Genomic DNA, 12,965 nt, shown 5'->3' with positions numbered 1-12,965 from the left:
GACCTATGCCACTTATACCAACGTACATGAAAAATTAAAAGTAAACATAAAAATATTTGAGAGAAAGAACAAGGCTATTAAAGACAGTTTTTGACTAATGGTAAAAGCATTTGAGCATACCTTGGGGCCTTTAATGTTGATGTCAACATCGCCATTTATTCCTCCTTTTGGTCGATCGATATCCACATCGACACCAGCCTTTCCTTTAGGAAGATCTCCGTGTCCACCTGGTAACTTTAGATCTATGTCTCCTTGTCCATTTAGATCAGGTTTCTTCACATCTACATGTGCACCTTGAAAGTAACGAAATAATAGATGCTTGATGATTGCATGATAAAAATGCACAGTAAGTTGTGACCAAGTCGATGAACCCTACTTGTACTTGCCACTGAACTGCGTCAAAGGTATGATAGAGTTTTGTACTACTTGTAACTATGTAGCATGTGAGATGACCCCAATGAGATCAAACTAAAACTACCTGTATCAGGTAACGAACACTCCACATCAGGCACTGCAGCAGCGACACTTATTTCCTCTTCCATATCAACTTCAGGAAGATTAGCTATCAGGTACAAAACAAACATGCATAAAAAAGGTCCCAAGCCAAATGCACTCGTTATAAAACATAATATCATGCACAAACAAGGAAAACTAATGGAAAATGATACAAGTTAAATCAAGAAATTGGAATAAAACATGAAAAATAGCAAACAACATTCAAGCAAATCTTCAAGCAAAAAGCATCATTACCTCCCAAATGGAGATCAGCATCACCTCTGCCTCTATCATTTGTTTTTAGACTCGGGAATTTGATTTTTGGCATCTTTAAGCTGAAGCCTTTTCCTTTGTGTTTAGGAGCATTGGCATCCAGATCTAACTCTCCTGATGACCCTGAGACATCTAGCTGGCCATCAGCATTTATATCAGGATCTGCTGTGGGGCTCTTGACATCAACATCGGGTACATCTACACCTCCTTTGACTTTACCTTTTCCCCCAAACCTTGGTAAGCTAAATCCAAAACCACCTTTCTTCTTTTTATGCTTAAGGTCAAAGTCAGCATCTGGACTTTCCGTTGATATATCTACATCAACATCTCCGCTAGATCGGGGTACATCTGCATCGAGATCTGGACCATCAATGTCAGCCTTTCCAGTAAGGCTAGCGTCTAATTCAGCACCACCAGAAGGAGCATTTATGCCAGCAGAACCCTTCAGCTTAAGACTTGGAAACTTCACGTTTGGCAAGTTTATACCAAAGCCTTTACTTTTCCCATTAGGGGAATCCACTTCAACACTAGCATCAGGTAAATCAATGTCTGCTTTACCAAGCTTTCCTTCCTTATCTGCACCAGCTTCGACTTCAGGCCGGTTTGCATCAGGACTAGGCATGTCAGCATCTACATCAACTTCACCCTTGCCTTTACCTCCAAATTTTGGTAAGTTTATGTCTGGCAACTTAAATCCAAACCCTCCTTTTCCTTTGGTTTTAGGGCTAGGCATATTCATATCTACATCAGCAGATGGGCCGTCTATGCCTGCATCAATTTTGGGATGGTCAATATTACCCGAAGCGTCTATGTCAACAGATGGTTTTTTCAAATCGACATCGACTCCTGCTTTGCCCTCAGGTAAGTCAATGTCAGGACTGGAAACATTGGCATCTATTTCACCTTCTTTGCCCTTTCCTCCAAATTTAGGCAAGTTGAAATCTGGCATTTTGAATCCAAATCCTCCTTTACCTTTAGATTTGCCACCCGGTAGATCGGCATCAACAGAAGGTCCTTCAATTTCAACGTCGCCCTTTGGCAAGTCAATATCACCAGAAACCCTTGGAGAGTCAATGTCAATAGATGGTTTTTTCACATCCACATCTATGTCTGCTTCAACATCGGGTCTGTCAACATCAGGTCCAGAAATATTAAACTCTGCATCAATTCCTCCCTTACCCTTTCCTCCAAATTTAGGCAGGTTGATGTCTGGCATTTTGAATCCAAATCCTCCTTTACCTTTAGGTTTGCCACCTTCGAGATCAGCATCAACAGAAGGTCCTTCAATGTCAATATCTCCCTTTGGGATGTCAATGTCACCAGATAGTTTTGGAGTTTCAATCTCAACAGATGGTCTTTTTACATCCAAATCAACATCCGCTTCAACTTTTGGTAAGCCACCGTCTGGACCAGAAACATCTGCGCTAATCCTTCCTTTGTCTTTACCTCCAAACTTTGGCAGATTAATGTCAGGAATTTTGAATCCAAATCCTCCTTTCCCTTTAGGTTTGCCAACTTCGAGATCAGCATCAACAGAAGGTCCTTCGATGTCAATATCTCCTTTTGGAATGTCAACATCACCAGATAGCTTCGGAGCTTCAATCTCAACTGATGGTCTTTTCACATCCAAATCAACATCCGCTTCAACATTTGGTAAGTCACCATCTGGACCAGAAACATCTGCACTAATCCTTCCTTTGCCTTTACCTCCAAACTTTGGCAGATTAATGTCAGGCATTTTGAATCCAAATCCTCCTTTACTTTTAGGTTTGCCACCTTTGAGATCAGCCTCAACAGAAGGTCCTTCTATGTCAACATCTCCCTCTGGTATGTTGATATCACCAGTCACGGTTGGAGCGTCAATGTCAACAGATGGTCCTTTTACATTCACATCTATATCTGCTTCAACATTAGGTAAGTCTACATTGGGACTAGCATTCAAATCTGCATCAATTGTTCCTTTGCCTTTTCCTCCAAACTTAGGTAGATTAATGTCAGGCATTTTTAGCCCAAATCCTCCTGCTCCTTTTGCTTTAGGACTCGAAACATCAACATCTACATCAACAGAAGAGTCTTTAATGTCTGCATCTTTCTTTGGTAGTTCAACTTCACCTGATACATGTGGAGTATCTATATCAACAGACAATCTCTTGATGTCTTGGCTACCTTCAGCCTCAATATTTGGCATGTCTGAATCTGAAATACTTGTGTCGATACTCCCTTTGCGTTTTCTTCCAAATTTTGGGAAATGGAAGTCAGGAAATTTAAAACTAAACCCTTTTTTCTTTTTCTTGCCTTTTCCTTTCACAGTTGCTTCTGGCCCTTCCACAGATACATCCAAATCTGGCTCAGATGTGCTAACATCTAAACTAGGCTCAGCCTCTACTTTTGGAGCTTTGGCATCGATGTCAGCATTTCCACTCAAATCGGCATTCAGCTCAGCACCACCTGATGGCATATTAACTCCAGCAGAACCTTTGAGACTCGGAAACTTCACCTTCGGCATTTTGATACCTCCCTTTGCTTTTGGACTTGGAAGGTCAACATCAGCATCAACAGATGGACCTTCAGCATCAAGTTTTACATTAGGTAGGTCAATTTCATTGCTGCCCTTTGACGCATCAATGTCAATGTCAGCATCTGGAGAGTCTATATCTACACCTCCTTTGCCCTTTCCTCCAAACTTGGGTAGATTAATACCAGGCAGTTTGAATCCAAATCCTCCTTTACCTTTTGGGCTTGGCATATCTACATCAGCATTGGCAGATGGGCTATCCACTTCAACACCGCCTGAAGGTAAATTGACATTAGCAGCCACCAATGTGGTATCAGCCTCGACTGACGGTCCTTTTACATTTATGTCTGGACCAGATAGATTTGCTTCGGCATCAATCTCTCCTTTGCCTTTTCCTCCAAACTTTGGAAGATTAATGTCTGGCATTTTGAACCCAAATCCTCCTTTCCCTTTGGATTTGCCATCTGGCAGATCAGCATCAACAGAAGGATCTTCAATGTCAATATCTCCTTTGGAAATGTCAATGTCACCAGAAACCTCTGGAGTTTTGATGTCAATAGATGGCCGTTTTACATCCACATTTAAGCTTGCTTCTTGATCAGGTAAGTCAACCTCAGGATCAGAGACATTTAGATCTGCATCAATTCCTCCTTTGCCCTTTCTTCCAAACTTTGGTAGATTAATATCTGGCATTTTAAATCCAAACCCTCCCTTACCCTTGGAATCAACATCAGGGAGATCAGCATCGACGGAAGGCCCTTTGATGTCGACATCTGCTTCTGGTATGTTGATGTCATCCGACACCTCTGGAGTCTTCATGTCAATGGATGGCCGCTTCACATTCACATTTATGCCTGCTTCACCATCAGGTTGGGTAATATCAGGATCAGAAACATCTGCATCTACATTTATCCCACCTCTTCCTTTCCCTCCAAACTTTGGCAGATTAATGTCAGGCACTTTGAATCCAAATCCTCCTTTCCCTTTGACTTTTCCACTAGGCATGTCACCATCAACAGAAGGTCCCTCAATGTTAATATCTCCCTTTGGAAGATCAGCATCACCAGACAGGTTTGGGCTTTCAATGTCAACTGATGGTTTTTTAATGTCTGCATCTACTTCTGCTTTGACATCGGGCAAATCAACATCTGCTTCTACATCAATTCCTCCTTTCCCTTTACCCCCGAATCTCGGAAGGTTGAAATCTGGCACCTTGAAACCAAATCCTCCCTTTTCTTTAGACTTCGGACTTGGCATTTCTGCATCAAGACCAGGCTCTGTTGAATCAACGCTTACTTTTGGCAGCTCCGCATCAACCTCTAAAGAAGGGTTTTTGATGTTGAGGTCAGCATCTCCATTTACATCTGGTTCCAAATTGTCTACATCTGCATCAGCATCTACATTCACCCCTGCTTTTGCCTTGCCCTTTCTCCCAAACCTTGGTAGATGAAATTCTGGGAATTTGATGCTAAATCCTTTTTTCTTGCTCTTATGTTTTATGTCTGGATCTGAACCATCGAAAGAAGCATCTGCGTCTGAATGTGATATATCAGCATCAAGGGATGTGTCTGCTTTAACATTTCCACTCCCGCCCAAATTGGCATTGAGTTCGGCTCCTCCTGATGGTACGTTTATTCCAGCTGAACCTTTAATACTAGGAAATTTAACATTTGGTGCTTTGAGACCAATACTTCCTTTAGGACTCGATATGTCTGCATTTGCAGTGTTGACAGGAGTGTCGATATCAATTGAAGGTTTCTTGACATCACCTGAGACTTCAGCTTCAATATCTGGCAAATCAGCTTTAACCTCTACAGAAGGGTTTTTCCCATCAACATCTACATCAGCACCACCTGCAGCAAAAAGAATAAAATAAAATTTCAAGAGCACACGCATGTAGAAATCGCCTTGTTTTAATCTTCCGTCTTGTTTTAAGTCTTATGCGTATGGCTAAATACCAGCCATAAAATAATTTCGCTTCAAAGCAATAAGAGAGACATAACTTCAATACTATTATAGGTAATAAACAAAACATTACTATTCAAATGAGCCTATAGATACCTTTTGAGGTTCAATAAAAAAGATAGGCAACTGGTTATGTCAAGCTATTCTGTAGTTTACTTCCGACTCTCATACATGTTATAGCTCTTAAAAAGTAAGCAACATAATCATCATTGTGCTTTGAAATGAAAAGCATCAAAGTGTCAAACTTTGCCTGGTTGTATTTCATATGAAACCTAAACAGGCAATACCTGACAAAAATAAAATTTAGTGAAAAAAATATATTAGAAGACAAAAAAGCATTAGCCAAAATCAAAAAATAATCAGCTGTGATGATAATGCACTGATAATGGCAGAGATAGATAAAGCTCTTCTGAGGACAACTGCAAACTAATTTAACTGCATGAGTTCTGCTAAATAGCTTTTATCATTAAATCACCATAAAATTAGGTTTCAAGGCAATTGTTTATTGTTACGTGCTTTGACTTTCTTGAAGTTTAATACACAATTAGTTTAGAATTTCGATTTTACATTCAGCATCTGTAAAACTATATTTATATAAACCCTAACTTGGAACTTTGGTCATTAAAATGATGGCAAATCTTATTTTTGGAATGGCAAACATGCATTTGAACTTTCACCACATCAAACAGGTAGAAGGCGATCAAGGCGGAATGTTGGGTGTAAATGAAGCCTGATGTAAAATTAACAATCCAGTTATCTCCAGCATATGCAGAAGACAGAACATTGATTTTGAATTATTACTAATAAAATGATTTAATTAAAAACTCACCTGATGTATCAACAGCTGGAAGAGCAATATCCACACCCATTTCTGCCTCAGGACCAGCAATATCGAGCTTGCCTTTCTTTCCACCAAACATGCCAAACTTGGGTTTTTTGAATTTGAAGCTAGAAGTTTTCTTTGGCTTGGCACCAGGTGTCAACTTGGCATCGGGCTTGTTAATATCAATGTCAAGGTCACTTTCACCTTCTACATCTGGTGTGCTACCTTCAAGATCTACATCTGGCAATTCGGCTTCAATGTTCACATCAGGTTCTTCGGCACTGGCGTCTAGATCCCCTTTCGTTTTCCCTTTTCTACCAAATCTTGGTAGGTGAAAATCTGGCAGAGAGAAACCAAATCCTCCTTTCTTTTCTTTGGGATCTGCTTCTCCATTTGCTGAAGAACCAGTGAATCCAACAGATAGATCCACACCAGAAGAAGGCTTTTTAATATCGATGTCTGCATCCAATCCGGGTTTACCCATTTCTTTTCCAGAGAGTTCTACAGAAGGCACCTCAGCACCTGCTTGAACATTGAACTCCGGGCTCTTTATATCGGCGTCTGAAACACTGACATTTGCACCTTTCACATCCATATCCCCGTTTACTTGGGCATCTGGCAATTCAACATCAAGGTCAGCTGATGGACCCTTTCCACTGATTGATGGCCCATCCACATTTCCTTGAGCTTTTCCATGTCCTTTGAGACTGGGAAACTTAACATTTGGTAGCTTAATCCCAAATCCACCTTTACCCTTGTCCATGTCTACATTTACATCACCTGATGACGGATGTACTTCACCGTCTCTTTCAAGCTTTGCATCTGGCATTTCAGCTTTTACATCAAGATCCACATGAGGCCGTGAAGATTCAGCATCTCCCACAGTTATTTCTGGAGCATCAACATCGACATCGGCTTTGCCTTTCCAACCGAATTTAGGGAGACTAATATCTGGCAAGTTGAATCCTATTCCACCCTTTTTGTTGGTATGATCAACATCTGGACTACTTAACGAGCCATCTATTTGTGGAGTAGAGATATCTACCCCAGCACTGACCTTTGAAGAAGGCGGAGTAACATCTGGAAGATCTGCGGTAACTTGTGGAGAATCAACATCAGCATCGACTGACGGACCATCTATCTTACGTTTAAACTCTGGAATGTCAACATCAGCCTTGACATGTGGAAGATTAATGTCAATTTCGGGAACATCGATATTTGAATCATGATCATCTCCATCCAGTTTGGCTTTACCTTTAAGGCTCGGAAACTTCACTTTGGGTACTTTGATATTTTTGCCCTTGACTTTTGGACTTGATGTCTCAAGATCTATTTTGGCATCAGCAGAAGTGTCCAACTCGATATTTCCACTGACATCGGCACCAACTTCTGGTCTATCAGTGGTAGGCATTTCAATTTTAGCATCGACATCAGGTCCTTTGACATCCACATCAGGTGCTTCAATGTCTGCATCAGGAATGTCTACATCGACTTTTTGTTTCCCAGAACCTTTGAAACTGGGAAGCTTAACTTTAGGCAATTTAAAACCAAAGCTACCTTTTGCCTTTGGACTACCTGCATCAATATCAGCTTCGACTGAAGGTTTAGATACATCAAGATCAACATCCACTGCGGATGGGTTCACTTCAATCTCTGCATCAGGGGCTTCCACTGCAATATACACCACATAGTTTCATATGCAACTGTAATACTGATGCAGACAACAATTCTGGATGGTAAGAATCAAAACATAGCTAAAAGTTTATCAAGACAGTTTTCGCAAACTATCTGAAACTAGAAAGCAACAAGATGACCATGCACAGATGATACACAGCCAATCACCTTTAGCTTCAGGAGTCAGGTCAACATCAAGTTCTGGACCCTTGGCAGAACCACCAACATTTATCTGACCTTCAACTTTTGGTCCTGAAAATTAAACAAAACTTTTACAAACAACAAGATAGATGTATATGTATTATTATGAGGACAAGCATGATTTGCAATACGTAGAAATATTCCATCCCATTTTAAGGTTGTGAAGTTGCATTGCTAAAGTTCAAAGACATTGAGCTGTGGCCAGGTTTGCGTTTTAGCTCTATCTTGGTTGAGGCTTGAGTTGGGACACTGTGAGAAAGGGCAGTACACGCCAAACTTCAAGTCTAAGCCAAGGCTACTGTCTAGCTAAACAAATATTCTACATGTATGTTGAAGGAAGAATGTCAGCTACAAGTGTATGTAACAATCATCAAATGTAAAAAATAATGTTAATAGTAATATAGAGTGACAATGTGAAAACATTCCAAAAACAGCTTTCCCATTTTGAGCTTGTTTAGGTGTGTGAAGGCATATAGCTGCCCTGCTATAATTCATGCTACTCTGATATTCTAGATGTAACATTAGCTCATGCAATTATAATAATTGATAAAAGCTAACAGCTACTGAGATATGATAAAGAATGCTATAGATGGAAAGAGTTTTGGATATCTATATCAAACGTTGCACTATTCTACTGCTCGAGTCCACGGTTGAAAAGAAGGAGCTAGCCTCTAGCGCACCTTTAGAGCCAAAACCAAACTTTGGCATCTTGAAGCCCCCTCCTTTTTTTCCTTTCCCCTTTACATCTGGAGAAGAGATATCAACATCAGCCTCAGGCGATAACATATCCAGGTCAACAGATGGAAGGTTGACATCTGCGGCTTCCAGTTCTGGCAGGTCTAAATCTCCTTCACCAGATGTTGACAAAGAAGGTGCTTTCACACTGGCCCCCGCCTCCACATCAAGATCACCTGATCTTCCGGAAATATCTTTGTCTACGTCAATACTTGGAAACTTGACCTGCAAACATATAGGGCATCTGACCTTGAATAGATTGCACCTGTTGGCTAGGCTGTATTTCTAGATGCTAAACTATTTATGCTAATATAAAAATTTGCTGACCTTTTTTTCACAATTTCAAGCCTCAATTCTAAGAAAAGCTTTACCAAACTCCCTTCTTTTACCACTACTACTACCCACACCACTTTTCTCGGTATTCCCAATTTAATAACTAACAATGAAGGCATAACTCCCTGTTCAAAACTATTCGAGTACCGAGTACCGTAGAGACAAATTGTGTAAAAGAGGACTTCTTGCCTATTTAGGTGGTGCTGATTTACAAAACTACAGCATTTTGAAAAACTTTGAACATCATATGTAGAAAAAAAACATTTATTCAAGTTTTTTCTCATATGTTGAAAAATTCCTATGCAGAGATGATCGTAAATTGAAGATTTCATTGCATGAAGATGTTTCGAGCAGAAGAGTAACTAACTCAACGGCATTGATACAATGTTGAACGTCATCTCAAAAGTAGAACAACTCAGGTAGGAAAACTGCTGTAGCATAAAAAAAGGTTATAAATTTCATTTTGCTAAAATCAAACTAAATTTTAATCAATTAATAGATAAATAAGACTACCTACTTTTGTCACTTACCTTCGGCATATTGAAACCAAATCCACCCTTTCCTTTCGCATCAGCATCAATACCGGCTTCTGCGCTGGCATCACCACTAGCTCCCACATCAATGTCAGCACCGCCACCTACATCAACTTCTGCGTCTGCATCAGCTTTGCCTCCAAACCCAAAGCTCAGCGAGCCGCCACCAACCTACCAATTCGAGTGCAAAATATATGAGCAACATAAAATATACTAAAGATCAACAGTCAGAGGTGACAGCTACTAACACAGATATATCAATCACTAAAAACTAGTCGATTCTATTAGTTCAGCAAAATCAGCTCTAAAATTCTGCCTTATTATAAGCTCAAATATATTGAAATATATGCTTTCACTGGGCAGTCCATAGCTGTTTTTTATAGAAAAACATGTTTTACATACAGTGCTACCGAAAAAATCGATAAATAAATAGGTATTGCCCTGTGATGTCATAAACGCAAAAAAATTTATACAGCGAAGACTATTAAGTTTAAGTATACATCTTATTTCTTTGACAAAAGATTAAAATGATAATAAGATTAAAAGAATTAATAATTGTTGAGTACATCTTTTAGTAAGTACAACATAAAATCAACACGTCGTGGATATCTGGTACTTAAAATTGAAACATATCAGTGATACATGAAGAAGATGAGCCAGTCAATAGATATACATGTAGCATTACTGCTTTAAAAACTGATGATATGATATCAGATTCTTAGTGTTTTCAACCAATCTTTTATTTTTATTATTAAGGAAGTGTGTATTAAATCGGTTAGAATGGCTAAAGAAACGGATTTAAATTTAGTCAACTAAATACTTGACCAATGAAATTAGAGCTACTCGCGGCTCATTGCTAGTGCTATGCTTGACCAGTTCAAAGAAATCGCATCGAAATGTAAACCAAGAGCTCTTGCTTGCTGGAGGTTAGAATGTCGGGAGCATGCGGAAAAATGTGTTATACATGAAGATGGTGGTTCAAGAAAACACTTCTGCAATATTATTGCAGAAGCGCTTGCTGGTTCTTATTTCTTATAACCAGAAATAAGAAAGCCTATCCCTGGTATGTTTACATAAAATCCCTGAATATCCCTGAAAGCGCTCAAGAGAAGTCTTCCTTTGGCATGTCAAGATTAACAAGTAAGTTTTTAACATCAGCTGATGGTCTTTTTGACATCTGGTAAGTCAAATCTGGCCAATGATTAGTGATACATTGAAGGATTCACATGAATCGCTAATGATTCCATCTTTACCACCGCATAGTAAATTACAGTTCAAACAGGCTTTATAAAGATGGAAAAACAATTGTTGTCAACGGTTACCGTTACAAATACTTCTGTGAATCTATGAAGTTTTATTACTTTAGATTATTTTAACTCATTTAGCAAAACAGTTTAAAGGTGAATGTAAGAGGACATAGAGTTACTCAATGGACATAGAGTTACTCAATGGACATAGAGCTACTCAATGGACATAGAGTTACTCAATGGACATACAGTTGTTTACTGACCTTTAAACCAGGCATAGACATGCCAAATCCGGATTCAACTTGCTTGGCGCCTTCAGCCTGTATAGCTTCCTCCACAATTGCTGGGGGCTCTACGTCTACACCACCCCCAGCCGCCAGATCGGCTTCTGGTAGCTTTGCATCTCCTCCCACATCGATACCGGTTTTCAACTCTGAAGCACCGGAACCCTCAGCACCTGCTGAACCTGTCAGCAACGTAAAGTATGCTGTAAACCTGAAGAGATGTACTTTGAGCAACATGAAGCATTCACTTGTTGAGCACTCACCAGTTTGTCACAGGTAGAATGAGAAACAAATACATGTATGCACCAAAATGGTATATTTACTTCACTAAAATAAGAAAATTAGATGAAAAAAGTAGTATTAATACTGAATTTATGATAGCCAAAACAATAAAAATGGTCAAAAATGTATAAAACAGTGTTTTAATTATTTTCAAAAGTTCTAGACACCATAACAACATAAGATGAGTAATGAGATTTCTTACAGAATGTTTTTTATATGACAAAGGGGGTGGTTCTGCCCCCACCCACCCAGCCGAGAGGTTTATATTATTTAGCAAAAGTAAGAGTTTGCTCAATGAATGCTGAGAGAATATAACCGATGTGTTAGCCATTTTTAACGAACCATCACTTGCATAAACACACCCAGGGAAATGTTATGAACTGAGATATTTCAGCCATCTATAAATCAACTGATGATCAGATGTTTGGACAGAAGTTGATCTGATGTTTTGAACTGTCAAGAAAGACTGATTTACACTAAATTCTCGTATATCGGTGTTATTCACTAAATACTTCGATGATCGTCTGTGATAACAATGTTCACACTATCACAAACCCATCCGCATTGACATCAGCAACATTTTCGTGGCATAGCGTTCTCATAGTTCAATGCAGTCATGGAAACGACGAAATACTATTCTTATCGCAACTGTCATAAAAAATGTGGATTGGGCAATCTGCGACAGCCATTTGCCATTGCTGAAGTGGTGCACATTGCACACTGTCACGGATGCTCAGCTAACTATCAAGAAAGTTTGACAACCGCAATCTTTTCCGTTGTATCCGCGTCGCTTCGACAATGCCTTCGGTTTACGGTTCACATATTCGACGAATAATCACCGATAGGACAACGAGGACAGACGGTGACGTAGTGTGAACCAGCCTAAAGAATTCCATACGCTTTCACTATATGTTGTTTGACAATGCATTACCTGAAATATCCAGTGATGGAACTTCGGCACCCACTGATAGCGATGGACCCTTTACATCGATACCAGCGTCACCTGCATATGTTAAATATACATTACTGAAAAGGTTCTGTTGTTAGATGAAATATGTAAGTTTTATAAAGAGTGAACTAGCTTGATCAAGTCCGGAACAGAATGTCTCTTTACACCAACATACTACATCCACCATTGTATGATCCAGTTTATGAACCTTCTGTTACTACAACCTTCAATTCATTATCCCAACTTTTCCGCAATACTATTAGATTACCAACTTTGAAAACACTCTTGTTGAACTCACTAAACAATTTCTGATTTTTGTCTTGTCAGTTTTTATTTGGCTTGTAATCAACAACATCATGTTGTTGATGATTCCCAATGTCAATAAAGATTTATGCATACATACGTACATATGATATATTTATTATATCATATGTACATATGTATGCATAAATCTATATTATATGTATATATAATATATATATATAATATATATATTTTATATATAATATATCTATATTATATCTACATATAATATAGATTTATGCATACATATGTACATATGATATAATATATATATTATATATTATATCTATGTTATATATTCATATAACATAGATTTATGCATACATACGTACATATGATACAATATATATATT

General features: G+C 38.9%; 2 protein-coding genes across 2 annotated transcripts in view; both read right to left on the bottom strand.

The window, feature by feature from the left end:
- The window catches only part of LOC137400923 (neuroblast differentiation-associated protein AHNAK-like), a 42,119-nt gene extending 35,134 nt beyond the window's left edge, over positions 1–6,985 (bottom strand). Inside the window, exons 1-4 of the mRNA XM_068087264.1 lie at positions 6,078–6,985; positions 751–5,136; positions 479–562; positions 121–293 (exon numbers count right to left, since the gene is read on the bottom strand). Coding sequence (XP_067943365.1) covers positions 121–293; positions 479–562; positions 751–5,136; positions 6,078–6,900 — 5,466 coding nt within the window. The 5' untranslated portion in view covers positions 6,901–6,985. The remainder of the gene's footprint in view (positions 1–120; positions 294–478; positions 563–750; positions 5,137–6,077) is intronic.
- Positions 6,986–7,063: 78 nt separating this feature from the next.
- Positions 7,064–12,965, bottom strand: part of LOC137400922 (neuroblast differentiation-associated protein AHNAK-like) — a 42,797-nt gene continuing 36,895 nt past the window's right edge. Inside the window, exons 9-15 of the mRNA XM_068087263.1 lie at positions 12,292–12,363; positions 11,058–11,260; positions 9,545–9,718; positions 8,567–8,906; positions 7,914–7,997; positions 7,129–7,742; positions 7,064–7,075 (exon numbers count right to left, since the gene is read on the bottom strand). Coding sequence (XP_067943364.1) covers positions 7,064–7,075; positions 7,129–7,742; positions 7,914–7,997; positions 8,567–8,906; positions 9,545–9,718; positions 11,058–11,260; positions 12,292–12,363 — 1,499 coding nt within the window. The remainder of the gene's footprint in view (positions 7,076–7,128; positions 7,743–7,913; positions 7,998–8,566; positions 8,907–9,544; positions 9,719–11,057; positions 11,261–12,291; positions 12,364–12,965) is intronic.

Source organism: Watersipora subatra, chromosome 7, assembly GCF_963576615.1.
Source record: "Watersipora subatra chromosome 7, tzWatSuba1.1, whole genome shotgun sequence".
NCBI lineage: Eukaryota > Metazoa > Bryozoa > Gymnolaemata > Cheilostomatida > Watersiporidae > Watersipora > Watersipora subatra.
Note: the sequence above shows the minus strand (reverse complement) of the source record. Positions and strands in the feature narration are given on the sequence as shown.